Here is a 22,181-nt window from a genome sequence, read left to right as displayed (position 1 = left end):
TGGTGTAGGTACAAAATAAGCAAGTCCCACGTGGGGCTCATAATCTAAGTAGGAGAGAGAACAGGTATTGAACCCCCATTTTGCAGATGAGGGAACTGAGACACAGAGGAAGTGAAGTGACCTGTCCAGGGTCACGCAGCAGGTAAGTGGCGGAGCCGGGATTAGAACCGAGGTCCTCTGAATCGCAGGCCCCCGCTTAATCTGCTAGGCCACGCTGCTCCTCGTAGAAGAAAACGTGAAAGAAACTGTGTTCTAGTAGTGTAGAGTAAAATGCAAAAGGATGAGATGTGAGAGAGGCAGATAGCCCTTTATCTTGGGTTTTGCTTCAGGGCTACGGGGAATGCCGCAGCGCTTACCTCAGGGACCGGAACGCAGGAACCAGATGGATCTGATGGCTGGAATGGTCATCGTTCTGCCCTTATCACCGCCCCTCCCAGGGCCGCCCCCAATTTCGGTGTTAAAGGTGTCGAATGATGCAGAGCAGGGACACTTAGACTTGCTGCGGGAGGGAAAGCTTGTTCTACTCTCCTCTGGGCTAAAGGCAAATTAAGCAGCCGGGGCCATTCTCATGCCCCTTTATGCCAGCCTGAGCCTGGGAGACGGAGCGAGCTTTCCACACATTTAGGAAATTGAATATTTAATAATGTTGGTATTAGTTAAGCGCTTACTCTGTGCAGAGCACTGTTCTAAGCGCTGGGGTAGACACAGGGGAATCAGGGTGTCCCACGTGGGGCTCACAGTCTTAATCCCTATTTTACAGATGAGGGAACTGAGGCACAGAGAAGTTAAGTGACTTGCCCACAGTCACACAGCTGACAAGTGGCAGAGCTGGGATTCGAACTCATGAGCCCTGACTCCAAAGCCCGTGCTCTTTCCACTGCGCCACGCTGCTTCTCATGCGCCACTCTGCTTCTCATGCGCCACGCTGCTTCTCATTTAGACTCATTTAGACGAGTACTGAAGGATAATCATAAAGCTTGCGGTATTTATTAAGTGCTTATTATGTGCCAAGCACCATAATAACACTGGGATAGGTACAGAATAATCAGGCCCCACATGCGGCTCACAGTCTAAGTAGGAGGGAGAACAGGTATTGAATCCCCATTTTGCAGCTGGGGGAACTGAGGCACAGAGCGGTTGAGCGAGCAAAGCAAGCGGCAGAGCCGGGATTAGAGTCCAGGTTCTCTGACCCCAAGGCCTTTGCTCTTTTGACTCGGCCTTCCTGCTTCTCTATCGGTCCACTGTCTTTATTGAGTGCAGAACACAAGGGGTTATTAAGGAAGGAGAGGCATTAAAATAAATTACAGAAGGAAAATAGGAGGATGTACAATATGCTTGGCATATAGTAAGTGCCAACTATTAGAGAAGCAGCGTGGTTCCCAGTTCCCTCATCTGTAAAATGGGGATGAAGACCGTGAGCCCCACATGGGATAGTACCATGTATCTACCCCAGCGCTTAGAACAGTGCTTGGCACAGAGTATGGGCTTAAATACCATCATCATTATAACTATATATAAGTGCCAGTATACCTCAACTATTTATTACATGTTCGAATCGATGTTTAAGTAATAGGGTATGGGAGATTGTGAGTCCTTACGGGCTTAGGTAGCACAGAAGTAATAATTGCTAAAGTTGCGTTTGTAGTCAGATAGAAAGAATCAAATCAGGTATTTGTATCTTTCTCTCAATTAGATCTCTTTGGTGAAGGCAGAAAAGGGCACTCTGACTAAGCGTCCAAAAATAGAATTTGCCTAGGTGACTTTTTGCTGCGTTACCACGCCTGCCTCTTAGCAGGGATGGGCAAAGTAGGTGCCACTTGGAAATCAAGGTGTGGCGTTCCCATTTCCTAGTTGCAGCATGACTTTTGAGAAATCTACTAGTAGGAAGGGGTTTTGTGCCCATTTCACTACATTTTAAAAATGAGATTATCTCACCATCATGTAAAAATGGCCGTTTTTCAAAGGTACTGCCCCTCTCTTTCCCTACTCCCCCAATTCTCGGCTCCCACCAATACAGATTTCCAGCCAAAGAAAGCAAAGGTGATCATTGCTCGAAATCCCCTTTTTCCAACGCGGACCGTGTGATTACCTTGGTCCTTTTTTTGTTCCCCCCCATTTCCCCATAGAGCATTCGTTGTCCGGAAAACGGCGGTGGGATTTCTGAACTTGCAGCTAAGCCCCCGCCCTCGCGTTATTGCATCCCTTCCAGGTACAACGTCAGTTGTTCCAAGAAGTTCGCCCTCAGCCGTTGGAACCGGAAGCCCGAGAACCAAAGCCTCGGCCACCGAGGTCGGCGGCCGAGCGGCCCGGACGGGGCGACGAGGGAACACTTCCTTAGGCAGGTCTGTAGAAAGCTCGCTTCAACCTTCAATGCCCTTTTCAGACACGCAAGGAAAGCGCCATGCTGTATTTTACTTGTACTACATTTTCCAGCTTCCAATTACTTATCCATCTGCAGAAGAAGACTTGACCCCTCGTGAAGACACAGTGCCGTCTGCCATGACAACTCGCCTGCGCAGGCAAAGCGAGAGGGAAAGGGAACGGGAACTTCGGGATCTGAGAATCCGGAAAATGCCCGATAACATGGATCTGCTGCCAGCTGCGCAAACAGACCCGTCGGTTTGGACGGTTGATGAGGTTTGGGCCTTCATCCACAATCTGCCCGGTAGGTAGCTCAGGGCTCCGCTTAGCCTGCCCCGGTTCTCGTTGTGCAGCTGCTGCCGGGGTGCTCTGAACCTACCCCCCTGGTGGCGTGGGGCATGGGGGGAGGGACGCCTAGCACAGGGCTTAGCGGAAGAAACGGCTGTCGCTATTGAAATGTGATTTGTTTCCTCTCACTTGCTCCCTCAGCACAACTGGGTATCTCCTCCCATCCCGAATCCGATAGAAACTGACTAGTCCTGCTTCTGCTGTGACCCCGCCACCCCCTCCTCCCCGTCCCCCTTCTCCCCCGCCCCAAGTCGGTGGACACAATTAATCTTTTCGCCTCTTTTCCAATCTGACTTCTCTCAAGAGGTCCGTAGAGAGATCGAATCAGACACTCCCTCCCTTCTACTCTTCGTCTGTCTTTGTCTGTTCCCTTCTTTCCCTCTTTTCTTTCTTCCCTCTCTCCTCTTTGGAAAGAAAAGGACAAGAGGTTTCCTTCTTCGGCAGTTTGGTCAAATGAATATTCAGGAACTTTCAGAATATAAAAAGTTGGAGTTTGTTTTTAAAGGAAAACCTTTTCATCTCTAGAGGGCCCGATTCCCTTATTCCGAGTGCCCCCGAAAACGATGATTTTGAAACAGAAGATCCAGGGGTAATTGGAATGTTTTCCTTTTTAAGGCTTAAGGCAAGTGTACTTTCCTCTTAGCTTCGTTTTCTTGCATCAGCCGTAGGACTGATTGAATTGGAATGCATTTTGCTCTTACTCTTTAATGGCCACCGCAAGCTTTCACGTCCGCTTTCCCTGGGACGCTAGTTCATTTGTTTCCTCGATTGAGGTGGTGGGAGGAACTGCCTCACTGTATGAAGATCAGAAAGAAGATGAGTAAATCCTACCGCTCACGTGCCCCTCTGGATGTGGTGAACCAGAGTCCATTTCCTCTTGGTGTTTTCCTCTCTTCTCAGATTCGGGGCCGTCGTAAAATGCCTCTCATCCCGACCGCTTTAGGAGAATCATTATCCTCTGAGTTTGCTAATTAATCTGATTTGGGACTGACCAAGGTCAAAACGCTACCGTTTGGGACATCGGGAGAATTGGGGAAGACCTTTTTGTTGCCTTCCCAGGGTGGCCGCCCCTTGAATCAACAACAGAGATCGATCAGGTTGGGCCACAGACACTTCTCACCCTGACTTTGGGGCCCCTCCTACCCGAGTTACAAGTTAAAGCAAGACTCAACTGCTAGGAGGAATAAATCTCTGATAGACAATGTACATGTTTTGACAATCAGATTCCTCTGAGGTGAGGTCTGAGAGAAGAACCGTCTGACATTCAGATTTAGAGATCTTGGCTCTGAAACCAACTGGCTTAGAGAAGGCTCTTGAGTCTCTGTAGGAGGGCGTTATTTTTATATTTAAGAATGTATTTTCGAGGGTAGTTTCAACATGGATAGACATCTTGGGGAATCACTTTGGGCATCTAGATAGGGGCAGTTGTCCCAACCGTCTGGTTTCTAGCTTCAGTCTGGTGTCACTCTCCCAAATCACCTCAGCCTTCTGAATTGTTAGTATCAGGCCATGGTGTTTATCGAGCGCTTACTGTATGCAGGGCACTGTACTAAGCGCTTGGGAGAGTACAAAGTAACAGAGTTGGTAGACGAGTTCCCCGTCCACGACGAGCTTACACGTGGAGTACATTAGTAATTAAGGGAAACTCCGAGTTACATTTTCAAAGTAATACATATTAGGTATTTTTCCTCCTTCTTGAACAGGTCCAGGAGGTATTTTGGGGGGATTTCAATACTTTCATGCCTATACATCATCACACATGGGAATGTTTTCCCTTTGTATGACCCTCCAGTTCTAATATCAGATCTTGCTGCTGGTATTGGGAGAGTAATTGAGCTGCCCCATTAGGAGAAAAGCTAAAGTAGGCACGTTTGCTTTGTTCTTTCGTCCGTTTAATTTCCTTTTGGATAGAAAATGCGATACCCCTGGCAATAGTTTGAAGGGTTTTCCCAGATCGTGTTACTTGGAGCATTTCGTGTGCTCCCTCGTATTTAAAAGAGGGGTCAGTCAGTAAGAGTGGGTCTAATTCCATTTTGGCAGTCCACTGTGAAATCTTCCCTTCCTTTCCCCGTAGAATCCGTTGATTCACCTCACAGAGGTCTGGCCCGGACATTGAGCACCCAGATTTGTGTCATTATATCTTACTTCAAAATGTCGGTCTTTCTCATCATTCCTGCTTCTGGTTTAGTTTCCTTTTGGACCACATTTGAGACAGTAAGTTCCCTTCCAAGCGGTTGTCTTGTCAAATCCCCTTCTCCTCCCGAAATTCTTCCTAGAGGAGGAAACATTCTGAACTGTCTATCCAACCTTGGAATTCAGTATGTTCTGCTTCCCTTGAGCACCGAGCAATCCAAGTGCTTCTCTCCTAGGGTTTGCCTCTCTTATTTGAACACAGGTGTGTATCAAACGTCGCTCTATCTTCTCAACTATAATTGTCGGAGTACTTTGAGGCAGGAAGCTTTGGTTGACTCTGAATGATTTGAAAGCTTTCTTTTTAAACATCTTTTTCAAAGCTGTTTTTACTAGCAATCCCTAGCTTGCGATTGAAATCCCCCAGCGTGAACCCACTGGACCCAAAACCAGTTGACCGGACCGTCGACAAGGGGAAGAGCGGAGACAGATACTGAGCTAGTGATCTTTTCCGCAGATGTGTATATTAATTGGTTGGCTTGTGTAAAAATATCTTATTCTAAGCAGGGTGAAGCTTTTGAATGTTACATCCAGTTACAGTCTAGTCTGCTATATCCAGAGTCGAGTAATCTCTCTATCTCTCTATTTCTATCCCTTTCTCTGTCTATTTGTGACTTCTGGCTTATCACAGTGCTCTGCCCAAAGGAAGCACTCAGTAAATACCACTGATTGATTGATTGAGTGGTTTGTCAAAGTTTGGTGGATCCGTGTGGTCATTAGATTTCTCTCCTGCACTGCCAATTTGCAGAATTATCACATTCCTAGTTTATAACGGCAGAGAGCCAAGAAAGCGGAATTTTCAGTGTGGGGATAAGGCGCTCCATGCGGAGTGATTGCGTAGGCAAGTTTATACCTGCAGGTAGACCGGGGCACCGGTGTCAAATCTGAGTTTTGTTGGCCACCTGTTCTGTGTGTTGTAAGCACACCAAAATTCTTGAAACCCCTTTTTCCATAATTAGTTTCTTATGGGCAATAATCTTGATTCTCAGAAAGCAGGTTTATGGTATTTTCACTTTTGCCCCGATCCATACGCATCATATTACTCTTCTCCGTGCTTAGTGTAAAGGAGCTCTGCCCTGTAGTTCCAAAGACAAGGCGCTGCTGTAAAATATGGCCTTCAGAACATGCTTTTCCCCAGAATTCATCTTCTTTAGTTTCCATTCTTCATTTTTCTGACTGTTTTACGCACATCCACCCGTAATCAGTGTATGCAGAGGAGCAAGTACAGAATCAAGCTGGGTAGGTAGTGTTTCTCTTTATGGAGAGCCCCCCGTTTCTATTCCCAAATGTAGCTCTTACAGTCTTCCAGACCTTTCGCTGGCCCTGCTGTCTGGATGAAAGTGTGGGTCCTATTCCGTCTTTCTCTCTTCTTTTCTTTCCTGTGCTTTTGTAAAGAAGACCGAAGAGAGAAGAATATTCATTCTTTCCTAAAATGAAGGACGAAGTCACAACTAGATGCAAGATTAGTCAGTTTCTGTCTGCCCAGTTTTGTTGAGAGAGCTACATCTGAGAACGGAAACAGGGACTTCTCCGTGGTGAGTAATCCCATTTTCACTGTATATCTGGAGCTGGGGGGACGCCATCAGTTGTTTTTTTCGGTGGGTGCTGAAGAGAGGGAGAGAGAGTCTTATCATTGAGAACTTATGCAAGTCAAAAGAAGAGAAGGGAGGAAGTCCAGCTAGAACATGCGGTACGGAAAACGACTATCTGACAAGGAGGGCAACTTAGGAGGACACTAGAAAATATAGTTTCCACCACTTTATGGGAAAGTGAATGGGATTCACAAAAGAGAGAGTTGGAACAGTTAAGTAAAGTACAGATCTGTAATGTCAGTGGCAATCGTGTCCCCTGTGGGTTGGCACAGTTTTTTTTTTCCCGTCAACTCTTCAGGTGTGTGTAGCCTCCAAATGTTGTTAATATGCACCAACTTCTAGAGGATCAAACTATTTTTTATATTTCTTTTCACACTTTAGCCTAATTTAGAAAATCTGAGTCTCCCGACTCTCCTCCAGCTTTTCTTTTCCATCTCAAACAAAAGCATTCTTTTAGTCAGCGGCAGAGAATGAGCACTCACTTTATAAGTAGACTGTGTGGCGGCCACAGTCACTGTCCGACCGTGAATTGATCGATCTACTATCCTGGAGGAATTTATACTCTAATTAGGGGGGCGGGGAGGAGGAAGGAATAGCCAACATAAATATAAAAACATTCAAATAGGCGTGAAGTGCAAGCGATAGCATTGGAGAACATAAGGAATTATACAAAATGGCAGAAACATATAAGCTACGAAGGGTAGTGGGAATCTGGAGTGATCAGAGTCAAGTGGGGATGGTCTGGGAAGGCTTCATGGAGAAGATGGGTTTTTGGCAGCGCTAGGTCGAAAGGTCCTTGAGGGCAGGCACCGTGTCTACCAACTCCTGTAGTCTTCCAAGCAGCTACATTCAGTGCTCTATACACAGTAAATGCTCAATAAATACCGTTGACTGATTTGGAGGAGGAAAGGGGGACGATTTGGGTGGAGGAGGAAGAAGCACCTCAGGTGGAGGGATCTAGAGAATGAAGAATAGTTCAACTTGACTGAAACAGAAAGTATAAGCCAGGAGCAGATGTGATATCCATAGATATATAGCTAGATATATTTATATGTATACATATATATATACACACACATATATATAAATACATATATATAAAGATATATATACACACACATACACAAATACACACATTTATTGAGTAAAAAGGGCACATAGATAAGTGGAAGAGGCAGATGAAATTTGGCCCTAATTCTCTGGGCCAAAGGTTTTACTTTGTCACAAACAACTGGGAGACCACGGAGGCTTCTGCGATGTTGGGGGGAGTGGTGTGACTCAATTTGCACTTAAAGATATACTAAAAATCTCCATTCCCTCTGGCCTAGTGGATAGAGCACTAGGATCTGGGTTCTAATCCCGGCTCTGTCACTTGTCTGCTGTGTGACGTTGGGTCACAGCACACTGGATTTCCCTATGCCTCAGTTCCCTCATCTGTAAAATGGGGATTGAGACTGTGAGCCCCTTGTCACACCATCACAAGGTCATTATGATGGTATTTGTTAAGCACTTACTATGTGCCAAGCACTCTTCTAAGCACTGGGGTAGATTCTAATAATAATAATAATTAATAATTATGGTATTTGTTAAGCGCTTATTATGTGCAGAGCACTGTTCTAAGCCCTGGGGTAGATATAGGGTAATCAGATTGTCCCACATGGGGCTCTCATTTTTTAATCCCCATTTTTACAGATGAGGTAACTGAGGCACAGAAAAATGAAGTGACTTGCCCAAGGTCACACAGCAGACAAGGGGCAGAGCCGGGATTAGAACCCACGACCTCTGACTCCCAAGCCCGGGCTCTTTCCACTAAGCCACGTACTGGGTAATCAGGTTGTCCCACGTGGGGCTCACAGTCTTAATCCCCATTTTCCAGATGCGGTAACTGAGGCCCAGAGAGGTTCAGTGACATGCCCAAGGTCACCCAACAGACAAAAGTGTCAGACACGGGATTAGAACTCACGTCCTCTGACTCCCAAGATCGTGCTTTTGCCACTAGGCCATGCTGAGTATAGTGCCTGACACATAGTAAGCGCTTAAATACCATATTTTTTAAAAAAAGGTTTCTCTCAAGTTTCAGATCCCTAAACATGCCCTCAATCAATCGATGGTATTTATTGAGCGCTTACTATGTGCAGAGCACTGTAGTAGGCTCAGGGTTATGAGGTGCAGACTGCAAACCGGCATTAGTAAGGTTAAATTTGTCAGCTGAGCTTCCCCCATCCTTTTCTGGGGGGGGAGATGGGGAAAATCCCAAGATACATGAAACATTCATGCTTCTATTATCTATGTAGAAAGCATTATAAAATTCCCTGTGCCCATAAATGTTAGGATTTTGCAAGTGTAAGACTAAATACACAAAGGATTCCAATTCCTGACCAGAAAAGCAAACACCAGGAGAAATAGGTAGAAGCATTTTTTTTTAAAAATAGACTTACAAATATACATACAGTGTGGCTTAATAGAACAAAGGTCTGGGAGTCGGAAGGACCTGGGTTCTAATCCGGGCTCTGCCACGTGTCTGCTGTGTGACCTTGGGCAGGTCACTTCAGTTTTCTAGGCCTCAGTTGCCTCATCTGTAAAATGAGGATTAAAAGTGTGAGCCCCATGAGGGGACAGGGACTGTGTACAACCCGATTGATTTGTATCTAGCCCAGTATTTAGAAACGGTGCTTGGCACATACTAAGTGCTTAACGAGTACCACACTTATTATTAATTATTATTATTACACCATATAATCAATCAATCAGTGTGAATTTTTTGAGTGCCACCAAGGCACTTGGGAAAGAACAGTACAAATGAGTTGGTAGGCGTGCTCCCTGCCCACAAAGAGCCCATACTCTTAATGGGGAGATAAACATTAAAATAAATTACCGAGGGGGAATAGGAGAGTGTGGGGGTGTATATTTAGGTACTGTGGGGCTGGGATGAGTAGCAGGTTCTTAAGAGGTACAGATCCAAGTACATAGGCAATGTAGAAGGGCGGGCGAATGGGAGAAATTCATTTATTCCTTCGTATTTCTTAAGCCATTAGTGTGTGCAGAGCACTGTACCAAGCGTTTGGGAAAGCACAGTGCAACAATAAACAGGGACACTCCCCGCCCACAACGAGCTCACAGACTGGAGGCGGGGCGGGGAGACATCAATGTAAATAAATAAAATTACAGATATGTAAGTGCTGTGGGGCTGGGTTGGTGGGGGGGAGCAAAGGGAGCAAGTCAGGGCGATGCAGAAGAGAGGGGGAGATGAAGAAAAGTGGGGCTTAATCTGGGCCTAGAAATGAGGACCTAGTCAGGGAAGGCGTCTTAGAGGAGGTGTGATTTTAGTAGGGCTTTGAAAGAGGGGAGTCCTGTGAGATAGGAGAGGGGAATGTGTTCCAGGCCAGAAGGAAGAAATGGGCAAGGCGTCAGCAGCAAGACAGGCAAGATGTTGGTACAGGGAGTAGGTTGGTGTTAGAGGAGCAAAGAGTGTGGGCTGGATTGTACTGGGACATCAGGGAGGTAAGGTACGGGAGGGCGCGCTGATTGAATGCCTTAAGGCCGGTGGGAAGGAGATTCTGTTTGATGCAGAGGTGGATGGGCAACCACTGAAGGTTTTGGAGGAGTGGGAAGATATGGACTGAACATTTTTTTAGGAAAATGATCCGGGCAGCAGAGTGAATGATGGACTGGAGTGGGGAGAGACAGGAGGCAGGGAGGTCAGCAAGGAGGCTGATGCAGTAGTCAAGGTGGGATAGAAGAGCTAGGGTCGGCATGGTAGCAGGATTCTAGAGTGGTTTGAAGGTAGAACCGGTAGGATTTGGTGACAGAATGGATATGCTGGTTGAATGAGACAGATGAGTCAAGGATAAGGCCGAGGTCGCGGACACATGAGACAGAGGATAGTGGATGGTAAAATCTGGGGTGACAGGAGAATGGGGAAGATGAGGAGCTCTGGTTTGGACATGTTAAGTCAGAGGTGTCGGGTGAGACATCCAGTAGAGAGGTCCCGAAAGCCGACTTCTTGTGAGCAGGGAACCAACTCTGTTACACCGTAATCTCCCAGGCGCTTATTTCGGTGCCGTGCACACACTGAGTGCGTGATAAATACGATCGATTGGACGATTGTTTGAAGGAGAGAGGTAGGGCTCTTTGTGGGCAGGGAATGTGTCCATTATATTGTTATGTTGTACTCTTTGAAGCGCTTAGTACTGCACCCAGTAAATGCCCAATGAATACCACTGATTCTGGGTTTGGGAATCGTCTGTGTAGAGGTGATAGTTGAAGCTGTGCGAGCGAACGAGGTCTCTAAGGGAGTGGCTGTAATTGGAGAAGTGAAGGGGACTCAGAACTGAGCCTTGAGGGACTCCCAAAGTTAGGGGGTGTGAGACTGAGAAAGGAGCAACCAGAGATAGGGGAGGAGAATCATGAGTAGGCAGGGTCAGTATTGCCAAGTTTAGCTAGGGTCTCTGGGAGAAGGAAGTGGTCCACGGTGTTAAAGGCAGCCGAGAAGTCAAGGAGGATTAGAATGGAGTAGAGGCTGTTGGATTTGACAAGAAGGTCATTGGTGACCTTAGAGAGGGCAGTTTCCATGGATTGTCGGGATCGGAAGCCAGATTGAAGGGGGTCGAAGAGAGGAAGTGGGGATAGTGGGTGTCAGCAACGCGCTTGAGGAGTACTTTCCGTACTCCTCAAAGGTAGGAAAGGCAGGAGGGAGATGGAGCGTTACCTGAAGTTGTGGTCAAGGAAAAGTTACTGTAGGATGGGGATCTTGTCTTATGCTGTCGAGTCACGTCCGAGCCTTAGCGACGTTATGGACACATCTCTCCCAGAACGCCCCACTCTCCATCTGCAATCATTCTGGTAGTGGATCCAGAGAGTTTTCTTGGTAAAAATCTGGAAGCGGTTGACCATTGCCTCCTTGCGCACAGTAAACTTGAGTCTCCACCCTCAACTCTCTCCCGTGCCGCCGCTGCCCAGCACAGGGGAGTCTGGACTTGTAGCAGATTGCCATCCAGTCGCTAGCCCCCGGCCAATCTAGGAATGGAATGGACAGGCCTCTGTTTGACTCTCCCTCCCGTCGTCGAGACTGGGAGAGGACTGGAAACTCTCCAGGTGGGACCCTGAGGGGTAGGATGGGGATATGCGAGCATGTTTGAAAACAGTGGAGAAGAAACCACTGGAAAGTGGACAGTCGAAGAACGTGGTCAAGGAGGGAAGAAGGGGGTGGGCCAGTGTTTGGTTAAGGTGCCAAGGAATGGGGTTGGAGGCGCAGGTGGAGGGGGTAACTTTGAGAGGAGACGTGAGATCTCCTCGAGGTACTGCTGGGAAGGATGGGAGAGTCAAAAAGGGGGCAGGAGCAGGGAGGGACTGCACAGGAGCAGGAGAGATTTTCCAGTGGTTCGCACCTGTTGGTTTCAGTTTTATCGATTAAGTAGGTGGCCAGGTCACTGGAGCAAGAGATGATGGGGCGGAAGGATGGGGGTTTGAGGAGGGAGTTACACATCTGAAACTGTTGGCACAGGCAGTGAGTATAAGGGAGTCAATAAGGATGAAGAAGTGTTTTTACTGAGCAGAATTAAAGGAAGTGGGGATGAATTTGAGATGGTCAGGCCCAGCCAGTTGTCTGGAAAGACCGTGAGCCCTTGGTGGGCAGGGATCGTCTCTATCTGTTGCTAAATTATACTTCCCAAGCGCTTAGTACAGTGCTCTGCACACAGTAAGCGTTCAATAAATACGATTGAATGAATGGATGTCTGTGAGCAGCGCTCCACAGCTCGTATCCAGGAGCAGAGGAGACGTGCACTAGAGACGGTGCGGTGTTGCAGCTTGGCAGTACGAGATCGGCAGAGGGAGGGGGAACGAGGAAATTGAGTTTGGTGAAGAAGGTGTGGTTAAGGGCATTGATCTGTGAATGAAGAGAAGGTAGTTGGGGTTTGGAGACCAGATGGGGCATTACGACTTTAGACGATTGGAAGGGGTCAAATGATCAGAGATCTCTCCGGAAGAAAGGGAGAGTTTGCGGGGATTGGGTGTGTGAAGTCGGACAAGGCAGGCGAGGAGGTTGCGGTTGGATAGAGGAATTTCAGAATTGGTGAGAGTAGAGATGGTTACTGCTCTCTTTAAACGGATTCGATATAAGAAAAAAATGTCGAATTTAAAAAAAAATTTGTCTAGGTACAAGGTAATGAAGTTTCTTTAAAATATCATGGTGGTCATTTTTAGTGAAATGTTTGCCTCCCTATTATATGCTAATATTTCTTCTAAGCTTTTTACTGGCCCACTGCTGGGCACACGGGAGAGGCAGGAATAGTTCTTCCTGTGAGGTAAACGTTAGGTCATCCCCGTCGGGCCGCTACTAGCCTCCGGCTCTCACGGCTCATCAGTTTGCACAAGAGGCGCAACCTCCAAGGAGCCACCTTCTTACGAGAACAGAAATTTCAGCCGATGTCGTAGCGCTAACCCGCGGCGGTGGATCGCCTCCTTAGCACGCTTCCTCCGCTCCGGCGTACGGGCTGCGAAGCAACGCTCGCAGAAATCCGGACGCTCTCATTTACTTTTTCCTGGGTATTGGCGTTTGGCACAGTTCTCATCTCTGGGACCCTTTTTCCGAAGTGAATGCTGGAGGACAGTTAAATCTATTTCATCCCATTTTTAGCTGTCGGTTTTAGACGCGGGCAGTAAGATTTTAGCAATTCCCTGATGACGGTGGAACGAGACCTGGAAGAACGGAATCTGTTTACCTTTCCTATACCTGCCCTGTGCTCTCCCGTCGTAGGTTGTCAAGACATTGCGGATGAATTCCGAGCACAGGAGATTGACGGCCAAGCTCTTCTCTTATTAAAGGAAGACCACCTAATGAGCGCGATGAACATCAAGCTGGGACCCGCCCTGAAAATCTGCGCACGGATCAACTCGCTAAAAGAATCGTAACGGGAATGTGAGGCTTTAGACGAGAGCGATTCTTTAACCAATTTGTAAATAAATAACTCTTAAACATGTTACTGTTACAGCAGTGTATACTAAGCAGATGGAGTCTCCATCTCTTCTACATGCAGTTCAGAGAAGATCAGCCTTCTAGCTCGTCCGTAATTAGCCACCGTGCATTTTTTAGCTTCATAAAATGGAAGTGGCCTGAAGGAACTGTGACAATGAATGATGGGGTGGAACAGACTTAAGGGAAAAGAAATCCAAGTCAAATTGGTCATTCACGATAAAGGGTCCTTTTTAAGATGATTTCATTATTTACATTTCTTTTCTCCTGATGCCTTCACCGCTGTTACTACCTTTCCCTTTCCCGAGTAATGAATGTTCTGCGATTTCCCATGTTAGAGAATCTTTAGATTGTGGAATAGCAGGAGCGAAGAGCCATAGGGTCTGTGGGACGTTCAAGAACGAGAAAAATGCTATGAAGCATTTAAGTTGTTTTCTCTCTCATTTGGGGGAGTGGGGGGGAGTGGGAGGGGTTACCTTTTGAACTTTTGAAAAGGAAACAGTGGAAAGCAGCTACTCGACAGACCGCGGTGGAAAAAGTCATCGGCCAGAATGTCCGGCTGTGTTTGGTTCCGCTTGCTTGGAAAAAGGCACTTGGTCCCAATTTCTACATTTGTTTTAAAAAAGGGGGGGCGGCGGGGAGAATCAGAATACCTGGCCCATCTCACCTGCTAGGAATGTTTGAGAATTTAGAAGCCAAGAGGTGGGAAATGCTTTGAGTGTCTGCAAAGAAGAGCACTACTCAAATTCAGCGTTAATGTTCTGCGGTCGGTTTCTGGTGGTTGTTTTTTCCCTCTAATTTTCTCAGCGGTAGAAAATGGATTGCCCACCTCATATTATTCGGGCCTACAGAATGGAAGGCTGACGTGCAAATGGAATCCCACCCAGAGTCCTACCCCCACGGGGGCATTTCTGTCAGTATTTGCCCGCCGCCACACACTGCGGAGGGCGGGACGCCACTGTCCCCGGCAGACGGTGAACACCCACCTGCCGGAAAGGAAACGGCTCGGTCGAGCCGGTGTGTCCTTCTCGGGATTGGAGTCCCAACTTGTCTGGCTGTTAAAAACAAAGGAATGTGCACCGCTTTCTCCAACAACAAGGCTTGCAGTAACCTGCAAGAGCGTCTCCCGGGTGGTATCGCGTCAAGGCCCGCTTTTTATCCTCTACCATGGTGTCCATCAGCAACATAAAGTCTGAGAGACTCTGGTAACAAAAAACAAAAACTAGGATTCGGAAACCGTGGAAAACCCGTCGAGGCTCACAGCGACGGCCCCGGAGGGTGGAGAAGGGCCAAAGGAGAGCCGCGCGATGCTTGGCCCGTAGTTTCTTACGGGCGATTTTCCTCCTCTTCCGTCTGTGTGGGGCGGCGGCCTCGTGTTCACTGAACGGGATTCGTGTGGATGTTTCTTTCCGTCGAAGGAGCCTAACACACGCGAGCGGGGTGACAGAGGTTCAGTTAAGCGGAAACCGTGAGTCCGCATGTTTCGGTTGGTTACACCGCTCTCTTCAGAAAGATTGCTTTGAGCTAAGAGAAGACTGAAGATATCACAGATGTTTATCTTTTGGCTTTGTGTACACTAGAGACGGCTAATTATTTTTATACAGAATTACCGTGGATAATTTTTTTAATCTTTTAGATGCCTCTTGTCTGTCTGATTTCTTGTTGGGTTGTTTTTTTTTATTATTATTCCATGGTAGTGTCAGAAGATGTTTACCGATAGCGTAGGATTGGAAAATGTATCCTAACGGCTCAACTTGCGGTTGTTGTGTCTATTACATGTGGATTTGTTTTTTATTCCGTTTTTCATTACTGAAAGGAAAGTTTCCGGGGAAACGCTTCTCCCTCGATTATCTGCCTGGTGATTATTCTGAGGGGGAGGAGTCCGTGTACCCTGCCCTCCCCAAGGGGCCGGGAATTGGGGGACTCGGAGTGGAGGCTACCTCCTCTTTGTCTTTCTCCGTTTAAAGTGTCTCCCGACAGGAGAGCGGTTGCAGGTGGAAGACCCCCAGGAAGAATTTGCAGTTGAAGAGGGGAGAAAAGAAACGCGGAAAGCCATAGCGTCGTCTCTCCTCCCCGCTCAGGACGGCCCCACTGGAAAACAGTTCATGTTCCACTGGCATTCACTTTCGGCTTAGGTAATGGGCTTGGCATATTTGTTTTTGACGCACTTCAGCGCCGCAGTGGGGGAAACACTAGGCTGAGCTCACGAGGATGCATTTTTGCAGTGAGATGGCTGCCTCGCGCGAGCCTACGTGCCCACCAGCTCTTGCCTGGGGGTGGGTGGGTGCTGGTGGTCTGACACTCCTCCCGCCCTCCACAAGCAGGGTTGCGTGGAGGACAGTCTGGACAGTAATTATTCAAAACAATAGCTTTGGTACTTGTTAAGCGCTTACCACGTGCCGAGCACCGTTCTAAGCGCTGGGGGAGATACAAGTTAATCAGTTTGGACGCGGTCCCTGTCCCACCTGGGGCTCACAGTCTTAATCCCCATTTTACAGATGAGGGAACTGAAGCCTAGAGAAGCGAAGGGACTTACCCGAGGTCACACAGCAGACAAGTGGCCGAGCCAGGACTAGAACCCACGTCTTTCTGACTCCCAGGCTCTATCCACTAAGCCACGCTGCTTCTAACCTTTTAACTTTAGGTTGGAGTTTGACACCAGGCTTGCTTCATGTAGAAACACGGCAGAAATGATACTCCTCCAAAAGGCTCTTGGGTGAATGTGCTCGGGGAGACGTGCTACAAAAGACATTTGACTGGACTTTCCCAGAGAGGGGGCGATTAAGTACGAACATGGCAGCTGTCCTGCCCAATCGGGATTACTTTTCCTAGTATTAGTGACGGTTTCAAGCCGCCTTGTCTCCCAGTGTTTGATGCCCAGTTTCCACGTCCACCACGGAAAAAAGGCTAACGCTGTAGGTCAGACTTTTTCGTGACAGACGGCACTTAAAGTCTGAGCTCCAACTACTCCGCAGTTAAAGCGTTTAACGATGACCGTGGTCTGCTTAGAGTTTTGTGGGGATTAGTGATCGGCAGCCAGAGTTACCACTGACATTTTAGTTGTGATTTCAATCAATGGTATTTTCAATTAATCGTATTTACTGAGCACTTACTGTGGGCCGAGCAATGTACCGAGCGCTTGGAAAAGTACAGCAGTGTTGGTAGACACATTCCCTGCCCCAAGCGAGCTTCCCTGCTCGGAATAGTATCTCTCTGTGTGACGCGGCTGAGAGGGCTGAATTTTTGAGTTGATTTATTTGCTTCCAGCAGTGGCTTTTTCTCCATAAACGAGTTAAATTTTTAAGTCTCTTCCCTTCTAATGAGCTGCTGTTTGTTGCCTATTAGCTCTCGGTGTTTACCGTCCTCATCTCAGTGCTCAGGGTTTCAGGTCTTACGTTATGTGACACATCAGTCCATCCTGAGAGAACTTAGGGATGCCATTTTCATTTCTACAGGCTCAGCCCCACAAATAACTAATCCACAAATAAAGGGTCTAGGGTGGTTTTTCCTACCTCCTCCTTCCCGTCCTCCCCCTTCAACAACAACAACAAAAAATCAGGGTGGAACTCCCAACTTTTCGTCAAATTATTCCCAGGGAAAAGGTACTGCAATATGCTCTTCAAAAATACAGGTCTTAAAATGAAATTCGACACCGTTCCTTGCCTTCTAAGATCCTAACAGTCCCATCAACGGCATCCATTTTGAGTTACACTAAGGGAGAGTGGCCCAAAACACATCTTAATATTTCCAAATCGATTTGGTCCTACTTATGGCAGATCACATTTCTGGCGATTGGATGCTGTTTTACCTAATTTGTTTTAAAACGCCGTGTGGGAATGAAGCCTCCTTCACCCGAGGGTTCATACATTTATCTCAGTGTCAAGTGTTAATAGCATCATTATTGTGGAAATTAGCAGCTATTACAGCAGAAAAGCATAGGGTTTTAAATTCAGAGCTTAATTCTAAATTTCTTGGGAGAAATAAAAAAAAGCAGAAACCATGGGAACTATACAGTATTTGGGCTGTTTGTAGACTGTCCCATCAGAACCTATAAAAAAATCCAATGAATTCTGAAATAGAATCACTTTCGTAAATCGAGGCAATAAAACCACCACATTAATAAGCACGTCAGTTTCTACACCGCGATTTTGTTTCAGTGGGTATCTACAGCAGTGAAGCGAGGGAAGTAAAGTATTGACAGTTTCTCGATTGCCTATGAGTTATCCACTTCAAATTTTGTGGAGAAAAGCACGTGGGATTTGGTGCTTTTTAACCAAGTGCTTGACAAGGAGTTTGGGGTAGTTGAGGGAAATAAAGATATTGGCTTTAACAAAAGTACAGTCCTCTATTAAAATTTGATTTCCGTTTGCAAAAATAACTCTTTACTAGTCTGGATTTTTCCCTTGGGAGATTCCTAGGACATACTAAAACTCTACACCACCAAAATGAGTCCTCAATTTATCTCCCAGACTAAACTTATTAAACAATTTTGCAGGAAAATGGGCTAGCGGGACAGTGTCCACTGGCAAATCAACTATTTTGACATTTCTAATTGTGACATTGAAGAGACACAGAATTGTGATGACCAAGATTGATTTTCCCTTAAAATATTAAAACTCCAGGAAAAAATGAACCGATCAGTCATCTTTAGCCTTTTTGAGTTTAAGTTGCTTAACCTTGCTGTCGAATTAACCTAGCAGTGGTATTTATTTAGCTGTAATACACACTCGGGAGAGTACAGTGCAACAGAGTTGATAGGCACATTTCCTGTCCACAAGGAGCTGACAGTCTAGAGAAATCTAGGTAACAAATAGAGCTCACTTTCCCCTGATTGATTTTTTAGATTCTGAAGCTCAGTTTCGCAGATTGGAAGGAGTTTCAATTATTATGCCATCTGGGAACTTAAAAAGCGGGGAGGGAGGAACCTTTGGGAGACTTTTTGACATTTACACTGTTGGGGAAAAAAAAAAAAGTCCAACTAATTCTTCTTCCTCTCTTCTGGAAGATTCAACAGCGAACAGACCTCAGGGGATCAGAGGATAGGTAGGAAACGGCATTCTGCCCAGCATCGAGCGGAACGCTTGCGCTTACAATTTGTGTTTCCAAAGCTTTTAAATGAAGGACTCTTTAAAAGGCTAAAGATGGCAAAGAATATTATCGATTTTTATTAGGAAAGACGTAAGGATTTGAATCCAATTTTATAGCCTTAGGTAGTGCCACAGTATTTTGAATCGTTGGACACTGAAATATATCTAAACGGAATTCAGTAATACTCATTGGCATAGCTGGGAAGAATAAGATCGCGCTACTTCTAAAAGTCTAACGTTTTAATTTTGGGAAGCTTTGGTCGTCCGACTTCCTCTCATATGCAATGGATATTTCCACTCCCATATCCAAGAAGTTGGCTTTATAACTCAATTTTTACATCAGTTAAACTTGAGCCGGAGGAAAGAGTGTCCTGTTTTTTTGGCCACCTACTTAGAATCCTCTTAAAAAGTAACTTTTTTATCACTCTAAAGTTCTAAGGTAATAGGTTTTGGTGGGGGTTATGTTTGAGCATCAATTTTGATACTAGTCCAGTTCAAACGTGGACCATTTGCAAAGGAACATTTTGCAGCTTTTGTTGGTTTATTTCCTTTTTTATGGCTTACCCTGCGTGGTACTTGGGATACTTATGGAAAAGGTTTTCAAGTGAGCTATTTATCATTAAGCACATATTAAGCGTCAAAATAATCTAAAACAGATACTACTCCTGAGTTTACATTCTAAATGGCCAAAAGATGGATGCCCAAACATTTTGCCAAAAAACATTTGTAAGATTAGGTCTAGAGTAATGCACACTTTTTTTTTTTTGGGGGGGGGGGAGTAATAGACATGGGTTACGGGATTTGTGTTATCTTCAATTGATAGGAGGGATGTGGTTAGTCCAGAACGTCTCACTCACCATGAAAGCCTCTCGTATACCAAAAGCTTATTCATAATTTGAAGACCGTAAAAAAGAATCAGAAAGAGAAATCACTGGAGAGAGAATATACAATCAGTCTTCGCAGAACTCACGTTTGGCTAGAACCCAATGCCCAAATTAGGAACTGTTCTCCCGACAACACGCGCTTCTCTGCCTAGAGCGGTAATGTGAGTTGGTTTTTTTTTTGAGGCAGAGTACTCCATGAGTGTAACTTCCAAGTTTTTGGAGAAAACTTACCGTACTTACCATACTTACCATTTGAGTTTATATGTATAGCTAAAACTCTACTTGTCATCCCCTTTTTTTTTTTTGGTAAGGGACTCTGTGGACTACCAAGTGACAGTCAGCGCTTAGTACAGTGCCTGGCACATAGTAAGCACTTAACAAATACCGTTATTATTATTAGTAGTAGTATTATTACACCCAGTGCTACAAGAACAAGAGAGTTAAAATGCAGAGGATTCATTTCATATTGAATGGAGAGCAACAGAAGAACTCTGCAGGCCAGGGTGGGTACTTGATCCTTGAAGAGAATTTTGTCGGTTGTCAGGATCAGTGGATGGAAATGTAAGATTTTGACTGAGCACTTTTTTTTCCAAATGTTAGGAAGGGCAAGGTCTGATTTGGCTAGCCTAGCCCACAGCCCGGTGTGTCCTTCATGCCACCAGGTCGCACTAAGGTCGCTAACCAAGTAAGAGGAGACTGCACATGAGGAGAATGTTTTAAATAAATCCATGGTTCGGGCATTTGTATTGGTGTAACAGAACCTCATTGCCATCTGGTCACAGCACTGGGGATTTAGCTACACTTAACTAGTTAACAGCAGTCTAATTAGTTCCCAGACACATTTTTTCCACAGAAAACACGGGTTCGTAACTTGGTAGGTTGTTATACAAACATTCAGAACATGTACCCCCCCTAAAAAAAATTTAGACAGACATTCTGAAGACAAAACTGACCATCTTAGCCCAAACTTCTTCTGTGGTAGGAATGCTAGTATTTGGACCCCTGCCCAAGGGACCGTCCCCCTAAAAAACAATTAGGAAAGTGGAAGAGGCGTTATTTGGGGGAATTAATAGCGTGCCGATTTGGGGTGGTACCCACTTTCCTTTCTTCTTGGTCTTTTTCACGGGATGGCTTGATCTACTAGAGTTTGTATTTGATTAGAATTTAGATGGATTACAACCCAAGTTATGGGATAACCTCGTATTTATCTTTATATGGTATTTGAGAAGCTTTTTAAAATTACCCCGCTGGGGATTCTTTCGGTGGGTTTATTTCGCAATCTCTTTAAATGCCTGGTGCATGAATACGTTTTCTATGGGAAGGTTTCCTACCTTTAAAATGCCATGGGGTGATGTGTGTGTAGCCTTGTCAGGCGAGGGCCAGTTTCCAGGACGGGTGGAAAATGAGAAAGATTGGCCCGTCGAGTCCCAGGAAATCAAATGTCAGTTCCTGTATTTTTTACAAATGTGCTGTTAAATGAAAGGTAAGAATTTCCACTTTTCACACTTTTCGCTGTACCAAAGGGCAGTATTCATTCCTCGCTGTTGAAACCGCTGAAAACGGACGTCCTGTTATTGAGGTGCCAAACGTTTCAGTATACTGTATCGTTATGCTTCTTCCTTTGGAACTAGATTTTCTAACTCATCTTTTATTGGTAGCCCCGCGGGTGTGGTGAATTTGTGATTTCACTCCCATGGGAAGTCCCAAAGACCAATCGCTTATTCCTTCCTTCGATCTAGTAGAAGACACTGCCGTTATTGGAAAGTTATGTGTTAGAACACTTAAATAACTATACAGGGAAAAAAAAAGGCGTTCTTTACCATGGGGCGATATCGTAACGGAGTCTTCTTAACCGGGAAATAAAATATTCGTTTTAGCAAATTTAGCATTAAACATTAATACCTAGATCAGTGTCTATAACCCAGACTTTGAACCCTATGACCTACATATGAAGATAAAATGATTTTACAGTTTGGAAGCACATCATGAGCTACGTAAAACAGAATATGTTCATTCGATGTATTTTTTTTTTTAAGAGAAAGCACTTTCATATTAACGAGTAGCATGTGAATGAATTTTAGATTTTCATTTGTTGTGGTCTGTAGCATAAGTGAAGTAAAACCGTTCATACGTCTCTTGATGGCTACACAACTATTAAATTAAAGCACCTTATACTCTGCTGCTTAAACTTGCTTGTAATTGCACCTTTTGTTATCTGCACATTTTCGTATACGACATTATTATATGGTAACATTGCCTCGTGTAGGTCTGGGTGGAGAGCCAGTGGGCCTACAGGATCACTTATTTATATTGTTTATATTTACAATAATATATTGTAGACCAATTGTAATTTCATTGCTTCGGAAATAAAAGCCTTTTCCGTTTGGCTGTCTGTTGAATTTCATCTCGTTCGCTCTTTGATTTTGTAAACCACAGTCAAAGTCAGAGGCAAAAATCACACCATCCTATTTCTTTAAACCACAGTTAGGATAATGCTAAAGTAGGGTGCTAGACTGTTGGTTTCTGTCATACCATATTTCCTCTCGGGCACCGGTAGCAGACTCTGACTGCATTTTTCTTCAATTATGTTTTACCCTCTAGCACCGGGCATAATGCCGTAAGAGTTTACGTTCTCTCTCTCCTCCGTGGCTAAATTCCGTTAGTCTAACAAGGTTCGCTCCAGCTATTCTCCCTCTGCAGCAGTATCTCATGAAAGGGACTGCTCAACGAGAAGTACATTACCTAA

The 22,181-nt window shown here is 45.5% G+C and overlaps 1 protein-coding gene across 3 annotated transcripts in view; it reads left to right on the top strand.

The window, feature by feature from the left end:
• PHC3 (polyhomeotic homolog 3) overlaps nucleotides 1-13,888 on the top strand; it is a 112,347-nt gene extending 98,459 nt beyond the window's left edge. For 2 of the 3 annotated variants that reach the window (XM_029059166.2, XM_029059160.2), the window contains 3 exons: nucleotides 2,210-2,342; nucleotides 2,434-2,665; nucleotides 13,249-13,471. In XM_029059166.2, coding sequence (XP_028914999.1) covers nucleotides 2,210-2,342; nucleotides 2,434-2,665; nucleotides 13,249-13,403 — 520 coding nt within the window. In that variant the 3' untranslated portion in view covers nucleotides 13,404-13,471. Of the gene's footprint in view, nucleotides 1-2,209; nucleotides 2,343-2,433; nucleotides 2,666-13,248 lie in introns of all 3 variants that reach the window. The other variant, XM_029059152.2, reaches the window with a different exon arrangement.
• Nucleotides 13,889-22,181: the final 8,293 nt, after the last annotated feature.

This window comes from Ornithorhynchus anatinus, chromosome 1 (genome assembly GCF_004115215.2).
Source record: "Ornithorhynchus anatinus isolate Pmale09 chromosome 1, mOrnAna1.pri.v4, whole genome shotgun sequence".
Taxonomy (NCBI): domain Eukaryota; kingdom Metazoa; phylum Chordata; class Mammalia; order Monotremata; family Ornithorhynchidae; genus Ornithorhynchus; species Ornithorhynchus anatinus.
Note: the sequence above shows the minus strand (reverse complement) of the source record. Positions and strands in the feature narration are given on the sequence as shown.